Source organism: Squalius cephalus (genome assembly GCF_949319135.1).
Source record: "Squalius cephalus genome assembly, chromosome: 25".
NCBI lineage: Eukaryota > Metazoa > Chordata > Actinopteri > Cypriniformes > Leuciscidae > Squalius > Squalius cephalus.
In genome coordinates this window covers 24,026,594-24,045,927 of record NC_137146.1, presented here as the reverse complement: position 1 = coordinate 24,045,927, position 19,334 = coordinate 24,026,594, and the positions used below count along the sequence as shown (strand labels likewise).

At 36.2% G+C, this 19,334-nt stretch overlaps 2 protein-coding genes across 11 annotated transcripts in view; both read left to right on the top strand.

Annotated features, from left to right (window-relative positions):
* The window catches only part of LOC307153982 (macrophage mannose receptor 1-like), an 86,528-nt gene that overhangs the window by 26,996 nt on the left and 40,198 nt on the right, over positions 1-19,334 (top strand). The window lies entirely within an intron of this gene.
* abi1a (abl-interactor 1a) overlaps positions 1-19,334 on the top strand; it is a 71,774-nt gene that overhangs the window by 40,719 nt on the left and 11,721 nt on the right. For 4 of the 10 annotated variants that reach the window (XM_079863873.1, XM_079863868.1, XM_079863865.1 and 1 more), the window contains 3 exons: positions 3,161-3,261; positions 5,030-5,119; positions 12,245-12,442. In XM_079863873.1, the coding sequence (XP_079719999.1) occupies positions 3,161-3,261; positions 5,030-5,119; positions 12,245-12,442 (389 nt within the window). The remainder of the gene's footprint in view (positions 1-3,160; positions 3,262-5,029; positions 5,120-12,244; positions 12,443-19,334) is intronic. The other 6 variants (XM_079863866.1, XM_079863874.1, XM_079863870.1 and 3 more) reach the window with 2 other exon arrangements.

The following is a 19,334-nucleotide window of genomic DNA, read 5'->3' as shown; positions in this document are numbered from 1 at the left end:
CGTCCTCTGGGGGTATAACATTTTCGCTCATGTTCTTCATGTTGCTAATGTCTAAATGACGATGATCGGGGGGTTTCTGAATGTTTCCAGTGTGCGCTCGGCACTCTTCACACCCACTCGTCTAACATCTGTAAATAATGTCATCACACCAACCCACACCTCAACCGCACTCCAGACCAGAGGGAATAACCCCTCATCCCACTCCCCAGCGCTTACCAAACACAATCGGGACTGCAGCGTCCGTGCTCAGAATGACTGAAGGACTCGGCCTCATTAGTTAATGCTGACTGTGATGCCATAAATAATACAACTTTTCATTTGTGTAAATAGTGGCACCACAACGCCAGGTCTTGTGAGTGTGGCCTGCTGAATCCATCAAATACTTGTCTTAAAGGGAAGAAAGGATTTTGCTTCAATTACCTTCCTCCATAAAAACACAAAGTAGAAGTTTTGAAGAATTGTACTGGTAAAATTACAATGAACTTAGTCGTTCAAGCTTCTAAAAAGATGCGAAAATCACCATGAAATCTCACTGCAATTTGACTACATACAATATTGGGTAAGACTTTATTTCACAGTGTCCTTCTTACACAGGTTACATGTAGTTACTATAGTAATTACCATAAATTGTGCATAAATACATGCAACTAACCCTAAACCAACCCCTATTCCTAACCCTTCAGTAAGTACAAAAACATGTAGTTCAAAAACAAAAAATCTTACCAACTCCAAACTTTTAAAGGATATGGTGCTTTTACGTTACTCTTGACAGCCTCAGTCCTTGGTCATTGTAATGTATGAAAAAGAGCGACATACGAGAACAGAGATTCATTGTTTTCACTTCAAATATATTTTTACTGAATAATCTACAATAAAATGCTAAAATGCTGTTCTCGATTACTGATGTGTACCCGACAGTGTTTATCAATCGATGTGATGTTGCAGCGTCAGCAGTTTGTATATGCATGTCTTATGTGTGATTAAGATGAAGTATGAATGCTTGTCTCCACTTGAGCCATTATCCGTTCTCCAGAAGCATTCACTGCTGCTTATTCAGCTCTGTTTATGCTGCCTTCATCCAACGTTCTTTGGGTACCCGATGCATTATGGGTTACAGTGTTAGTTGAGGTTACATTTACAAATGGATCTAGTAATCTGGTGATGTTGAGTAGTGATATCTTATTTTCTTTTTCTTCAAAACAGTTGTGAGTGTTTAGATGTTGGTCAGATGACCAGATTAAGTCAAGTTAAGTCAAATTGATTTGTATAGCGCTTTTCACAATACACATTGTTTCATATCATAATGTTTATAATATAATATTAGAGTTGGGCGATGATGTTGTTACATTTTGCGACAATACAAGTAATCAAGCAGTGAAAATATGCTATACAGGATATATCACCCTTTACGAGAATGCTCTGTGCATGCGGATAATGTTGGACATACTTGTACATTCAACTTTATATAAAGAGCTGGGCAATAAGTTTCATTTTGAGACCAAATTAAATAATCGGGCAAATGAGATTTGCACTGTATAGTATGTATTGCTTTACGTGAGTAGTGTATGTATGTGGATAAGGTTAGATGTGATATAGCCTAAATATAACGATATAAACAATCACACAGACTAACACAGACACAGATTAATTGCTTTACATGAGTATACTGTATGTAATGTATAATTTTTAATATATCAATGGGTGATAATATAATTTACATTTAACACTGCTTATTAGTTACATTTTTAAATTGCGAGATATAGACAGTTAAATCAATTATATTAAAAAAAAAAAATCAAGTAAGTCTGAATTGTGAAGTATTAGCTCACAATTGCAACAAAAAATTGTGGGATACAAGTCGGAATTGCCGTTTTTATTTTGTTTCTGCAATGGCGGAAACTAGCTTCTGTATGATCTTCTCTAAATGCCTGTACTAGTCTTTCAGACAACCCACAGAATAATTTGAAAATTATTCAATTGGAAAAGATTTGCACATCTCTAGTTAAAATCAGATCATTTAACTCTGTCTCCGTTTAGATAATGGGGCAATAAAGCCTGTGCTGTGATGATGAGATCTCTTGCAGTGCATCATGGGAACCCCTGCTGGGACACACTACATGGACACACAGAGGATCATGTGGGGGTGTAACACTGATGCAATGATGCTCGTAGCTCCACAGTGTTGAATAATCCATCAATTGATCTGTGTTGAACATACGTGTAACTACGTATTGCTAACGTAGTGCAATGTGTCTCAAAGCCAAGTGTGTATCTAGGTCACTTTACCATGTGAGCCTGTGATGCTCAGAACGGAGCACTAGCTTACTTCTTACTGAATACTACAGTATACGATGTTCTGCTTGCTGTTTTTAAAATAGTATGTGGAACATTTATGCATGATGTAATGAAAAGCATTTAACAGTAGTGTTATATCATGACCTCATTGTGGCATCCAGTGATTTGGACAAAATCGCGATATGGTTTAGTTTGATTATCAAATCGCAAAAGCTGCGATTTAAAATAAATAAATAAATACATAAATATAAATATTACACACTGACGGCTCATGATCCAGTATTGAGTTTGGGTTACTTGTGTATTTGGGAATGCAAAATCTGGCAACTATCTTCTCCAACTCTAAAAAGCACTTAGAAAGCATCTGTTGTCAACAAAAGAGATGTTTTAAGGGTTGGCTCTGGTTTTCTGTCAGAATAAAAGCTTCATGGTTTAACACTTGAAGAATGAAGAATTAAGACAGACTGTGAAATTAAACGCATTATTATGTTTTTCTAAAATAGTCGTTTTTATTTTACAGTGAAATATTGCAATAGCAATATTTATTTTAATCATTTTATTTACAGCACAATTCTAATAATAAATATTAATTTATTTTATATTTATAAAGATACATTTTTTGTTGTATTGTTCTTTTGCAGTCTAATCTAACAAGTTGAGAGAAAGATCACTGTTGATATTGCCATCACATTGAAACTCAAATTGCATTGTGGGATACAGTACTCCTCAAAGTATTTTCTGTTTTGGTTGATGTAGTAGGTGTGTAAAATCCACATACTATATACACAGTATGCATACTGCATACTTCAGAAATGATATGATATGTATGCTGGGAACTGTGTCTGACTTCTCCATCTCTCTGCAGTGGCAGCAGCGGGGGAAGCGGCAGTCGAGAGAACAGTGGCGGCAGCAGCATCGGCATTCCCATCGCTGTGCCGACTCCCTCCATTCCCAACTCAGTCCCAGGTGAGCTGCAGCCCACATACAGCTGCTGCTAAAGCACGATGCCCTAGGTTAGGGCCAGCCGGAGAATTAGACTTACACTTCACATGTGGGTATTTAACGCTGCAGTGTTTCCCGTTCTCTAGAGTGAGAAGCAGGATTAGTTGTTCATGGCCTGATTCTTCCAGCTAAAGGTTTGTCAAAGTAGGCCACTACACAAAACAAGGACAGGTAGAAATAGAGAGGAAGTGGAAAACTCTAAAGGCTGGTCTGTCTGCAGAGAACAGGAGAAAAGAAGAGTTTAGTGAGAAAAGAGGTTGCTGTCCTTACCCCCCCCCCCCCCACACACACACACACACACACACCTCCTGAATCCTTACAGTCACCATAGCAACACTGCATCAGCACCTCTGATTTCCTTCTCCTGGATTAAGGTTATTTAGTGCTGACAGGACTTTTGAATGCAGTTTCTCTGTCCTTGTACTCTTTTATTTATCTGTTTGTGTACTTGCATAATAACATTTAAGGTTTTTCCTCTAGGCTTTGATGAAGGACAATTTTGGCTCCCAAAACCCAGTGAGCTACATACTTAGGCAGTATTTTAAGGCATCTTAAACACATTTTGGCTATTCTAAACTTTTACGACGCCTCGTTTTAGACAGCATCAGTTGTACCCTTTATGGAGAAGACAGTTGCATTACAAAATTAATTCAAGATGGTGCACAGAGTTGAGGGAATGTTGATTATACTTGCATCATTCAGTTCTGAATATTTGATAAACAGAAAATAGTTTGTATATAATAAACGGGTTCATCAAAATATCAGTTCAGATGAGTTCTGTCTAAATAAAAATTGTTTATGGAGTGTTTTCAGTCTATTGTAAGTATTTTAAATCCAGAGCACTGCAGGAGTCCTAAAACGCGGAAACAAGTTAGCATTTTCACCCTTCCCGGTCCATTGTCCAGAAGTCAATGGGTTTTAATTGGTTTTGTTATTGCTTTTAAATGCCTGAAATAAAGTCTGTTGTTAACAAAAGCTCTAGATATTCTCACGTGTTATTCTACAAAAAAAAAAATCAGTAAAACCCCTTGTGATATTTTTATGCTTTTATGTGCCTTGATAAAGGAAATTCACAGGAAATTCATCTACTCACTTTTACTGCCTCATTGTGTCTATAATCGCACTCTTGCAAACTATTATAGCTTGTAGATTTTAAATAAAGATTGAAAGAGTTGTCAGAAGCTAGAGATGATGTCAGACTACTGTGGCATAGTTCGTTTATGGCGATTGTATTATACTTCCAAGTTCCGCATTTGTGAAGATTATCATGGTAAACCAAACGTGTGAGAATTCTAAGCTTTTGTTGGTCAGAGAGCTTTTTTCTGCAATAATACAAAAGTCAATGGAAAAATCCCATTGAGTTTTTGTGTAGGGAACCGGGGTGATGCAAACGTCCAGAGTGGTCACTGTAGTTCTCAATATAATACATCTATTTACCCAGTGTTTGTGTTGTGCTATGTTTTTAGGATTGTGTTGTTAGCTTAGCATCATTTCTAACATCAAAATCCACTGGAGTCAATTTAGAGTCGAGTCTCCCATGTGCTTCATGTATCAAGTGCTATTTGTGTGCCACGAAAAGTTGCTGCTCACAAGGATATAGGATGGTTAGGATGCTGCCTATGTAGACAGCGATGTAGCTCACTGGGTTTTGGAACAGAGCTTAGTTTTTCGCTATTAATGAATGAATCGCGCTCAAGGTGTGTTTTCTCTGATATGACGTTCTGACCCGCAGTCGAACCCTCATGGGCTGCTCCTCCCCCAGCCCCTCCTCCTCCACCCCCCCTCCCCGGTCAGGGTCCACCAATGCCAGCCGCTGCTATAGGTGAGCCCCGCCCCCGATCCCATCGCCAACTGCACAAAATCTGATCCAGGCGACACCGGCGTTACCGTCCCGCCATCCACCTGTCCGTTTGTGGGTGTCAGAATGGGCCGCTTTTGGTGGTGGTGGTGATAATTGTTATTTTGGGTGGTGGATTTGTGCTTAATCAACCAATTTAAATCAATGCACTGTGGAGAAGTCTCTGAACTGCCTTAAAGAATTTCACATAATTCATTATGCTAGTGTTGTTTGATAATGGAAAAAGTAGACTTAAGGCCTATTCATACCAAGGACAATAACTATAATGTTTTAAAGGGGACATATCATGCCAAATGCCCTTTTTTAGCCCTTAAATGCATTTTGTTGTATATTAGGAGTGTTTAGAAGTACAGAAAATATGAAATTATTCTCTTCAGGTGCTTCGTTGATATCTTTATATTCTGTTTTGGTCATATTTTTCAACCTGTTCCGATTTTTCTGTTATCTATGACGTTTTTTGAACTATTACGTCACAGTATTTGCAGCGGAACTGCCAAATAAGGACATTGACTTCCGGCCCAACACTTCGAGCAATCCGCCATTTCTATTTCTCGCTGCAATTTTGTAGTCCAAGCTAAACGATGCAGAAGTTACGAGAGGGTAAGTTAAAATGTTCGGTTGTTGGATGTAGTAACCCACACGCTTCATTACACCGTCTAATGTAGATGAACTGCCGCGCTTGTGACAGGGCGCATGTTTAACTGAAAGAACGAGCAGAGAGAGAGACCCGGTCGTGTGCGCGCTCTCTCTCTTCGGAGCCAGGCGAAAGTGTAAACAAGACTTCACCGTCTCCAAACTAGACGCTGTCTTGCTCTCTCTCCCTCGCACATATTAATCAAAATAAATCGACATGGTGGTAAAAGGTCGGAAGACCAAAGTTTCATGTGTAAATACAGTAACACACCATTGCGATACATCCATATGAAGACGTTGTTCTACAGGTTCGTTCGTCGTCTTCATTTTCATCTCGCTCCTGCTCTGACTCTGGCTCGAACATGTAAGGCTGGCTGGACAAGTCTTCCGTTGTTGACATTTTGTTAATAACGAGTGAATAAAACGTTTCTGTGCTGCTAGATAATCGTATCTCTACTATCAAACTACAAAAATGGCCGAACGGGGTGGAGTTGAACCTCTGCAACCTGGAGAGGGGGCGGGGTATGAAGTGTCTCAGTTGTATTTAAAGAGACCGCACCAAAACGAGTTGCTCTCAGACGCACATCAGAAAAGGGGTAGAAAAGGGGCCTGTGGAGCTATAATAATGAGGAATTCTGACCCAAGCATTGCAGTTCCGCTTTATATAGACTACAAATGTATGATTTATATGTAAAAAGGAACAATTTAAAAGCATGATATGTCTCCTTTAATAATCATTCTAATTCTGTGAGAATAGAAACAACACTGCAACTATAATGATAATGTCAAAGAGGAACAATATTGTTGGAATCACTTTCAGAACGATTGTTTCTAGCTGATTAACAATAAAACACTGACAGCCAATCAGAATCCATCGGACTTTGAAAAGCTTAAGCATTTAAAGCGGCAGAGCGCACTTAGATCGCACAGAACTGCAGAGCGCGCTCAGAATAAACAGAACGTTATTGTCCATTGGTGTGGATGCTAATATAGTTGTTGTTATAATTGTCTTTATAGTTATTGTTCTTGGTGTGAATGGGCCTTTTATGGGTTATTGGGGTTAGTCCACCCAAAAAAGACAATTCTGTCATCATTTACTCACCCTCATGTTGTTTTAAACCCGTACGACTTTCATTCATCTTTGGAACACAAATGACGATCTTTTTGATGAAATCAGCTAAACAACTACCACTTTGATGTTTATAAAAGTTCATAAAATTGTAAAACTAATCCATGTGAATTAAGCTGTTTAGTCAAAATTTTCTGAAGAAACATGATCACTTTATATGATGAACAGATTTAATTTACGTTTTTATTCACATATAAACATTGATCAGTGAACATAAATAGAAGCTCAAAAGACTTGATGCGCGAGAACAAACCTCATTGGTTCTTGTGGAAGCTCAAACGTGCTGCGTAACACGGGAATGATCCTCATTGGTTCTTGTGGAAGCTCAAACGTGCTGCGTAACACGAGAATGATCCTCACTGGTTCTCACACATCAAGTGAACATGCTTGAGCTTCCGTTTACCACAACTGATGACGTGCGAGTCGATGAATGTCAATGTGAATAAAAGCCTAAATTCAATCTGTTCATAATATAAAGCGATTGAATCTCTTCAGAAAAATTTAACTAAACCATTCAATTAATATGGATTCGTTCTACGATCTCTTTATGAACTTTTTGAAGCATTAAAGTGGTAGTTGCGTAGCTGTCAGGGACAGAAATCTCTCAGATTTCATCAAAGATCTTCATTTGAGTTCCAAAGATGAGCAAAAAATTTGGAACGACATGAGGTGTGTAAATGATGACTATTTTCATTTTTGGGTGTACTAACCCCTCTCATTAGGAATCTGCGTGATTGGGAACATTTCCCCATGTGGATTTGGCATTGGATTTAAGCTTGTTGAACTTTGAACATGCAAATGTACCACATTTACCAATATAAAGATTCTTGGTTTGGATGTGACTTCTAAGTAAGTTCATGAATCACTAGTGTTGGCAATGGACAATGAACTTGCTTTTTCTGCTAAATTTCACTGAAGTTTCACTAATGTTACCTCACCTTGACATGGAGAAACTCAAGCTGTATCTAGAATCTTGAGGCTGGGCTCTCTTGACTCATGCCAGACTTAGAAACTGCATAGCAATGCCTTAGCACCACCTTAAACAACCTAGCATTGCATTGGGGAGTTGTCAGAGACTTCCTCACTGCAGGCTCTTTGAAAGATCATGTTAGCCAGTGCATGATGAATTGACTAATTGCTTTTGTAAGTGCTTTGGATAAAAGGTAAATGCTTGTAATATGTAAACATCATATCCCATAATTCTGTTCATTAGAACGGGTTTTCACTGGCTCCACCTCGACACATTTGGAATGAGAGGTTCATCCTTAAATATTTGTATTGTGTTCATATCATACGTCACTGGTGAAGGCTTGTGGTGCCACAGTGATGTTTGTCCACTGTGTTTGTTGTTCGCTTCGTTCTGGACATCACTATCAGGGAGAGCGTGTCTCTCTAGGGTTTCCCTGTAATCTGATATCTGACACTGTCAACAGGAAATGTCCCTATAGAGGAAATCCCATCTGCAGTGTACACACACACGAAGGACTATATTATTACAGACACAACTACAACATGGTACTCTTTCTCAGGGCCTTTTCTAACTTTGCACATTTTATTGCAGGTCCTGTTGTAGTGTTGTATAATTACATTGCCATTGTTTGTAGTTATTAATGTAAAATGGCTGTGAGTTTTCTGAGTTTTCATCTAATGTTGGGTTTCTCAAGCCTAGGTTTTCTTTGTGAATCTGATGAAACATGTCCTGGTCATATTTAAACCAAAAATCAAAAGAAATATTATATAAAATGTAATCACTTTTGCGTTTCTCATTGATTTCTATGAAGATTCTCATTAAATTCTCATACTGTAATACAGTAATATAATAAAAACGAAAACTTTTTAAAACTATTTAAATTAGTATAATGTTTTATAAATCTACTTTTTGGTTTGTTCTATTTAAGTAGTATATATATATATATATATATATATATATATATATATATATATATATATATATATATATATAGTTTATATATATATATATATAGTTTATATATATATATATATATATATATATATAGTTATATATAGTTATATATAGTTATATATAGTTAGTTATAGTTAGTTATATAGTTTATATATGTGTATATATATATATATATTATAGTTATATAGTTTATATATGTATGTACATACATACATACATAGATACACACACACACATTTATTTTATTTATTTATTTATACACGCATAAACAATTGTTAGATGTGATTTAAAGTGATAGTTCACCCAAAAATTAAACTCATTTACTCACCCTCAAGTTGTTTCAAACCTGTATGAATTTTTTTCTTCTGCTAAACAGACAAAAAAGGATATTTTGAACAATATGGGTAACCAAACAGTTGATAGGCCTCTCTTGAACTTGAGAGTAAATTATGACAGAATTTTCTTTTTTTGGGTGAACTGTCCCTTTAATCTCGATTTAATCGATTTCACAGCACTATAAAAAGTATGAAAAGTATAAAATGTGACCTAGGGTTGTGCCGATAGACGATAGTATCGTGTATCGACGATAGTCAGAGATATCGCTGCTGGCAGATGCCTTTGACGATATCAATACGATAATTGGCTCGTTTTCCCATTAATGTATTAAATCATTATTATTATTATGAAGCTAGTATTGTTATTAAATTAATTAGGAACTACAATTATATTTGCCTTGCCTAAATTCATAACGACATCACCACATAACCACACTTGCGACCATGGGCGTCAGTTTGGTTTGAAATGTGCTGGGACAGAGACGCATTCGGAAGTGCATTTTCAGAAGTGCTGGGTACAATGACGCATTCATTTTTTTTCTCTCTTTCGCGCAGGTTATGTTTTGAAAGACGATGTCCTGTAGCTCAGGCACGGCCCCACTTTTCAACAGGCCCACCTAAAACTTAAAAAAAAAAAAAAAAAAAAACTTTTACTATAATATAATTTTGTCAATAATTATAAAAAAATCGCCAATAAGCTCATAATTTGTGCTAAACTAGTGTTTAGTTTTAAAAACCATTTTAAAAAGCTGGTTATACTTTGATGTTTCTGCGCAAGTTCAGCAGATAGTGAGGTTCGGGTTTGTTCCGATCAGAGCTCGTGAGTGGTGAGCGCATTTCTGAATATTCCGCTCCGCTCGTTCATTCCGCAGGGTCGCTCGCTCAACCCAGATGTCCTGTTGCCTGGTTCGAAAATATGTGGAATAAGGGCTGCTTCCGACTAAAAGTTTTTTTCCCTAGTCGACTAGTAGGCTAGTTGTTCATTTAAGTCATTCGTGGACAAACCGCCCCTTTATATTAATTTAATTACTTATATAGCCTACAGGATAATGAGCTTACGTAATATAGCCGCACTCAAGCGCACGACCACGCATAAAGCTTGCCACAAAGAACCAGTAAAAGTAATGAATATGACTGCGTCTAATACGCTGTGAATGTGAATGTGCATTATACACTGAGTTTCGGTTCATTTATGAGACTAACTCCAGTTCACTCGCCGGCGCCTCCATGTCGTGATTCTGCTATATTTACTTCCTATTTACTTCCTTTATTAAATCCAGGCAATTGGTTCATGAAACATTGATTAAAATTAGTGCTTAATCTTTTAGTGCCGCTTTCAGAGCGCTCACGTCCGTAACTGAGAACTGACACATTGTTTTTTCCCTCATAAATGCGGAACACGGAAAATAAAATAAAATGAATATTATAATGTTTTTTTGTTGGGTCAAACAATGATTACCAAATTTCTCTCTCATATTGATCCTCACAACCACTGAAAACGGTAAAAAAAAATCGGAAGTTAAAAGTGGTGGGTACAAAATTACTCATGACGAAATCTGGTGGGTACGCGTCCCCCCCGTCCCCCCCGAAATCGACGCCTATGCTTGCGACATCACCACATAACCACACTTGTGACAAATCACCACATAACCACACTTGCGACATCACCGACACGCGTGTATGAGGACTCCTCAAAGAAAATGTTTTTTAAAACAGACTAAAAAAACTACATCCCACAACAAAATTTAATTGTGATCCATTCACAAATTGTCAAGAGTGCTTGTTTTAACTGACGCATCATTCTTATACAGAGCCAAGATGAAGACGCGGCATCGTTGTTCGTCAGTATTTTGTTTCCATAGCACATTAACAAAATATTTAATGACACTAATAACACTAAAAACAATACAATTACAAAATATTAATGATAATAATAATAATATCAATAAAATTATATAGGCCGCCTAGGCCTAATAAAAGTCTTTAGTTCACGAAGCATCTGTGAAACTCTGCCATCTGTGAAAATCAAAAGCAACTTCAAACACTTGTTTAACAAGAAATATTTTTCTAATTTTTTCACTGTCAATAATGTAAGTCCACAAGAGAAATATTAAGCCAGTAAATTAAGATAGTTGCTGTACCGTTATATCCACCGTCGTCTCTGAGAGAACGCGCCGTTAATGCAGCGAAAGCTCAGTCCGTTTCTGCTTTCAATTTTTTAGGGAATGAGCGCGTTTACGTGCACGTTATTAACTCGATTATGCTGAATAAACTGACAATGCATGTGGTCATGTAAACGCATTATCCGTTTTCCTTTATCAGAGTCATAAGTTTAAGTATAACCGATCGACTTTTAGATATTTGCCTCTGATTTCTCCCGGCATTTAAAACCCTTGTTATTTGGGCTTATTGAAGTGCGGTGCGCATAAGTGAAGTGCATCCAGACAGAGAGAGCACTGGTAGGAGGACATATATCGCAGACTCCGACTCTTTCTTGACCCAAGAAATTAAAACGTGTTCTCATCTCGTGCAGAAGTAGCCTACAGTCAAAATGCTGCATCTGTAACGGCATAATATGTGTCCGTAAATTTCCCACTGACATGTTGAAATACTCAGAGTCAGATACAAGAATGATTAGGATCTTTTTTTTACCTCACTATACCGGGAAATAACCTGATTTAGCCTATTAATAAACTCTCCACCTTTGCTAGCAAAATAGAAAAAGATTATCATATTTAAAACGAAGTAATAAAACAAGCAAATTGATGAGTAAATAAGCAAGTTAATAATCAAATAAGTAAGCCCCGCCCCCCTCATGATAATATCGTGTATCGCCGATCTCACAGGCTGACGATAGGACGATATGAAAATGGAGCATATCGCCCAACACTAATGTGACCTGGAAATGTGACATGTTTCGTTGGATTCACTCTTCTGCCTATTAGTTATTTCCTCAAATGAATCTGTTAAACTATTCAATGTTGGGAATCTTGTGTTGCCTGCTGTAATTCACTGTCCACTCCTGGACTTTCTCCTGTCTCTGTACCCTCTCCTGTGGGCACTAACAGCGGTGGCTGCTGGGCCGGGTCTCGGGCCAATCCCCATGTCCCAGTTCGGCACGATATCTCGGCAGATCTCCCGACACAACTCCAACACCTCGTCCTCCGTCTCCATGGTTTCCGCCACGGGAACGTACCGCCGAGCCCCGTCCGTGTCTTCCCAGTTCTCCCTGCAGCAGCCGCACGTTAACGGGGGCACAAACGCAAGTAAGACACGAAGAACGCTGCACGAATATACAGACACGTTCAGACTCACATCAAATTGAATCACGCACTTGACAGTTTAAATTCAGCAATAGCAAGTGGAAAGCCATATCCATGCATCATAAAAGGCAGTTATTTTTAAGCTCGTCCCGTCTGTGGAGAAGGGAACAGCCTGTCTCTTCCCACAGGTGTGCGGACGTACACACTAATGTCATTAAGAGCGGAAAAGCCTCAGATTTATGATTCGTGAGAGCACAGGGCCCGTGGCCACCTGTTTATGAATGGAGATTTAGTGTGAGATTTGAAATCCCACTGTCAGATGTCCATGAGCATTAGAGTGAGTGACGGTTAAATCGGCATCGGACGTGAATGAATCGCACATCATTCATGCATTCAGGGGAAAATCCTTCTCATTTAACTAACTGCTCTATTTAATGAACTAATCACACCGTCTAATCACAATCATCTGTCACAATGGGGACAGTGGGTTTAGTTTGTTATGGTACTTTCGTCTAGCTGTTTTGTTTTTTTGTTTTAAGAAGTGTTTAACAAGTGTTAAGAACAATTTTATCACAACTTTTTATATTGTGGTTGATGATGATATTCACCACCGTTCCAAAAGTTTGAGGTCAGTACGATTTTTTTTTTTAAATAAATTCATACTTTTAATTAACAAGGATTAAATGCAATAAAAAAAATGACAGTAAGGACATTTGTTACAAAAGATTTTCAGATAAATGCTGCTCTTCTGTATGTTCTATTCATTAAAGAATACTGAAAACATTTATCACAATGCATCGCAAAAATATTAAATAGCACAATTGTTTTTATCATTGATAAATAATAATCAGAAATGTTCCTTGAGCAGTAAATCAGCATATTATTATGATTTCTGAAGGATCATGTGACACTGAGGACTGGAGTAATGATGCTGAAAATACAGCTTTGCATTGCAAGAATAAATTACATTTTAAGATACAAAAAAAGTTATTTTAAATTTGAGTAATATTATTATAATATTTATTTTATAATTATTATTATTTTGATCAAATAAATGCAGACTTAATGAGCATAAGCGAAAAATCTTACCGACCCAAACTTTTGAACAGAAGGTTTTATTATGATACACAATATTTATTTATTTATTTATGTTTTTTTCACTGCAAAGTAAAGGCCTTTTGACTTTTTCTTCTTCTGAATACTACTTTGCAATGAAATAACTTTTGCAAAAATTATTCAAATGCTATTTTATCTGGAAAACCTAAAAATATCTGGACTTTTTTTTTTTTTTTTTACTTTAAATGTTTTAAATTGAAACATTCAGTCCTGGAAAAAAACATGGAGATTAAAACAATCTTAAATGAGAATTGTGATATTGATATAACTACAGCTTAAAGTGTTAATGAAGAGCAAGATATTCTTTGGTCAAAAGGTATGAGAATGCTGCCAATTTGTTATTTGATATCAAATTACCAGAGAGAATGTCATGTTCAGTCTCTCTATATCTATATAGGGCTCCTATTCCTATAGGACTACTCTTCCCCACCTTTATTATGTGGGACTGATGTTTTCTTTATCTTCCTGCTTTTTTTTTTTCCTCTTTCCTCTTGGTCTCTCCTGCTCTTTTTGTGTGTGTGTGTGTGTGTGTGTGTGTGTGTGTGTGTGTGTGTGTGTGTGTGTGTGTGTGTGTGTGTGTGTGTGTGTGTACTTGTTTTTATATCCCGGTTGGGACTTGGACCTGTTTGCACACCAAACCCGTGGGGACCTCATGAGCGGTGGGGACCTGATTCCAGGTCCCCACAGGCACACCCATTGAAAACGATAGAAATGGCCATTTTAACATAGGTGGCAGTGTTTCCCTCGAAATGCCAATTGGTCCCTACGGGGTCGGTTTATCGGAAAAAAATTGTGTCTGTGTATAAAGTGTGTTTGAGAGAGCGCCCCCTGTGGTCAACATTGGAACAACTGTGTGTGTGTTTTTTTTTTTTTTTTAATATGCTCTGACATGTTTAAACATATTCAAATGCAATATCTTAGGTGTTTCTTCTGTGATCTTTATCTTCTGTGATCTCTGACATAATCAGTGGGTCCTTATACGTTTGCATTCATTCCTTTTTTAAACCACAAATTAAAAATGGAAAATGTTGTTTTATTTTAACAATGATTAATAAAATATACCAGCTAATTTAAAACAATATTATTTCCCTTAAACAATATTATTTAATAATTAAAAAATAGTATAAATTATATTGTTAGATATAACAATATAATTATATTGGTGTAATGCATGTAGACTTTTCCAGAAGTGAGAAAAGTAATGAAAAAATTTGTAAGCATCTGTTTTCATGTCAATATACATATTTACATTAAATAAAAAAATCTATGAATTTTTTTAATTAAATCAAAATTCTATGAATTTAGACATAGCCTATACATACTGTAGTGGATGAGCTTGATCACTTTTCCTCTTTTAATGACAGCAAGGAGTGTTGTAGATGCACAATAATTCATCTTTATTCTAAACTGCACATCTTATGTTATGAGAACATACTTTTTAGTGAGAACAATGGTCAATATTCCACACTTATTTCGATATTAAGGTGGATACTGCTAGATTCGGTGGTCAAATGGTCCATTGTCCGGTATCAATGAATACAAGGACCAATGATAATAGCTTACTGTACAACCACAGCTGCATAAAAGTGCTATTGATGTGTGAAGGCATCTCCACAACATTATGAATAATGCTACTGTCTTTGAAAATGGTAAGATTTGCACATTTCCTTTTTAAAACACTTTGTGATACGCCAGCCCGTTCTCATCCCAAGTCGTCATATACTGACGCTTTCAAAATTTCTTCAATATCCGACGCACAAAGCACCCTTTAGCGTCCATATGAGACGCATAACCCTACCACAGACCTAAACCTACCCATAACCGAAGCGTCTCATATGGACGCTAAAGGGTGCTTTGTGCGTCGGATATTGAAGAATGTTTGAAAGTGACGATTTGGGGATGAGAATGCGTTTTGCAGCCGCCGCAGAGTCAGACAATTACAGTATATTCACACTGCAATATATAGGCCTATTCGTTTTTACACTAAAATAGCTAACACCTTATCATAAAACTTCATAAAGTTACTTTAATTTGAATTGTTTAAAACAGTCAAAATATTTTTTGGCCAGCGGAAATGAATGAGATCAACTCTATTCTAATATACAGTGCCTTGCGAAATTATTCATACCCCTTCATTTTTTTTTCCACATTTTGTTTTGTTGCAGCCTTATGTTAAACTGCTTTAAATTACTTTTTTTTTTCCATATCAATCTACGTCTCAAACACCATAATGACAAAGCACAAAACAGGTTTGTAACAACTTTGCAAATTTATTGGAAATAAAAAACTGAAAAGATCCCGCTGCATAAGTATGTAAAAAGTACCCTTTTCTGGGACACTGGAAATTTATCTCAGGAGCATCCATATTGCTTCTCGATGTTCCTACACTTGGAGTGAAGTTAAACTGTGGCAAATTCATTTGAATGAGTCTGATTTAGAAAGGCACACACCTCTCAGAAAAGGTCTAACAGCTGAAAATGCATATCAGAGCAAAAACCAAGATAACTGCCTGTAGAGCTCAGTGACAGACTTGCGTTAAGGCAATGATCTAGGGAAGAGTTCAGAAACAAATCTGCTGCATTGAAGGTTGACAGAAGCATTATCCATAATGGAAGACGATTGGAACAACTAGGACTCTAGAAAATGTCCAAGCTGACAGAGCTGACAGTGCACACACCTGAAGGCTCCAGACACTCAAACTGCCTGAACATCTGCTTTTATAGTGGTGCTCACTTCCTGGTCATCCGTTAATGTTAACAGTGTCCTAACTTTGTCACACGTCTTTTGGTTTTATTTTTGATAAATAAATAATGACACGGTGTGATATGTTGTGGTAGTATTCATCTGGGGTTTTAATTTCCAAATTTGAAGACCTGCAAATAGTAGGCCTTTTTTTTTTTTTCTAATACAGAAGTGGTGACCCAAACAGCCTGCTTACAAACTTTCTTCAAATTATCTTCCCTTGTGTCGGGCAGAACAAATAAATTCATACAAGTTTGGAACTACTCGAGGGAGAGTAAATGATGACAGAATTTTCATTTTTAGGTAACTATTCCTTTAAGTCAGTCCCAGACTAAAATGCATGTTTGAGCCGTCTCAACTGAAAATATCTTGCATCTTAAAATACGTCAGTGTCATAGTTCTATATCAAGATACCAGTAATGTTTCATTCTTGTAAAAGTTGCCTAAATATCTTAATTTAACTAAGGCCTAGTCCTGGCTTAAGCTCAGTAACGTCTATGAAACCGGGCCTAAGCATTTTCACATTAAGTGCTTTTAAGAGAGTTCCACATGGCTGCAGGGGATGTTGGGTTCAGTATAGTGACAGTATTTGGCTTGTGTATCCGACTGTTTTACAGGAGCAGGAGGGTACAGTCATACCCCTGGTTTCACAGACAGGGCTTAAGACTAGTCCTAGACTAAAATGTAAGTCTGAGCTGTTTCCACTGAAATAAACTTGCACTGACTGATCTTAAAAATATATCAGTGCCTTTTTAGTTTTAAGATGCACATCGGTAATGTTTTTTTCTAAGCATGTTTATAAAAATTACTTAAATGTCCTAATTGATCTATGGTCTAATCCTGGCTTAGTCTAAGCCCTGTCTGTGAAACCGGGCCATTGTGTTATTGAGGTGTTCTGCAGGGCCCATGTCATGAAATATAAAAACAATATTTTGTGTCCATAAAATGTATAGTTTAAATTGATTTAAATCTATTTAAATTTTGGTATTCAGCATAACATTTAAAAATACAAATTTGAATAAAAATAAAATCCAACTTTTTTTTCCAATTTTGAAAAAGGAATGTATGCAAAAGATCACAGATCTCATTGCCTTGTTTTGGATCAGGCATAAAACATAATCAGAGCTGGGCAGTATTTCAAATACATTTATTTGAAATGCAAATTACTATTTTGTTTTTAAATGCTTTTGCGTGTAAATAGGCCTATATTTAATCTTGGTATTTACATGTATTTTAAATATGCTTCAACTTGTAATTTGTAGCTTTTAAGTATCTTTAGAAAAATGTCATTTGTATTTAAATACATTTAATATTTTGACAATACAAAAATAGTAAGTTTAAATGTATTTAAATTAAAATAAGTTATTTAAAAACAAAATAGTATTTTGTATTTTAAATACATATATTTGAAATGCTACTAATCCCTGAACATAATCAACTTGCCAATGTAAGGGTGTAAACAAAAGAGCACCGACGACAGAGCGTCAGTAGCCTAGCTGCCTGATGGAAATCTCCAGAAGTGTGTGTTCACCGGACATAGCCAGTCCCCATCGCGACCACCCCTCCCCCTCTCGTCTGCGATCGCGCGGCAGCCATCTTTATTCATAACTAGCTGAAGTGCGCGGAATCAATTACCAGCCATTTTGAGACGACGACGACGCGGACAACATCTACGGACGCATCATGGACAAATTAAGGTAAGACTTGTAATAGAAAAATTAATATCATGGTAAATTTGAATTCTGTTTATAGTCGTACTATGATGAGGTAGATCATTAAACAGAGTAAAGTACTGCTTCTAATTAAGGTGTCATTAGGCAATTAGCCGGGCCAAGGTTATAACTAACAAGCGTGTTGGTTTGTGGTAATTTACGTTCGGATTTGCATGATTATTCGGTAAAATAATAGTTTTAGGCAGCAATGTACCGTGGTAAAGTTAGTTTGATGTTTGACATTCATTAGACATTCGGTTTCATACCAATTAAACTGTTTGCGGCCTTTGTTTTTAGCTCAAATTTAGTCAGATGGACATAACGTTAAATATATGTCCTTTATGTTGCACAAGGCTTAATTAAAAATAAATAAATAAATTAACCTTAATTATTAATTTATAATAATTTTACACTTTTTAATGTATGAAATAGCCTAATATAACTTCACTAGCACCTTTTGAGATAAAGGTATCAAATCAACTGTAAAAAATCTCTAAATATTATCTCCTGTCATGCACAAGGCTTATTTGTTCAGAAAATCCCTTTATTGTTTTTATACAGTACTGAAACTATTTTTGATGTTTAATATACGTTACCCACTTAAATTCATTAAACTCTGACACAGTTTGAGATAAAGGTATCAAATAACTGTAAAAATCTCTAAATATTATCACCTGTCATGCACAAGACTTGTTTTTTTTTTCAGAATCCTTTATTGTTTTTATATACAGTACTGAAACTGTATTTTTGATGTTTAATATTCTGTACCCACTTAATTTCATTAAACTCTGACACAGTTTGAAATAAAGGTTTCAAAACAACAATTCAAATGAAATAAAATAAAATAAAAATATAATACAACAATAAGAAAGGTAAAAATTGCAATTACAAAATATGATTACAAATATACTAATATGGAATTTTCACTTTATTGCTACATTCAGGCCAAAATTGGTGAATTTATTGGATTTAAATGGGTTACATGTATGTGAAGAGCTGAGATGCAAAAGCTTCTAAGTGTTACCTCTTTTTTTTTATTAATTTAAATTACATTTATTTATTAGGCTCCTACACTCTCACATAAAAGGTACAGAGCTGTCACTGAGGCATACCTTTATGTATAAAAGTAACAACAAAAAAAGTACAAACATTATTTTATAATTTATCAACTGTAAAAAATACTTTATATTTTAAGTGGGCACAGTATGTTAAATATCAAAAATACAGATTCAGTACTGTATATAAAAACAAAGGAATATTCTGAAAAAAAAAAAAAAAAGCTTTGTGCATGACAGGGGATAATATTTAGAGCTTTTTACAGTTGA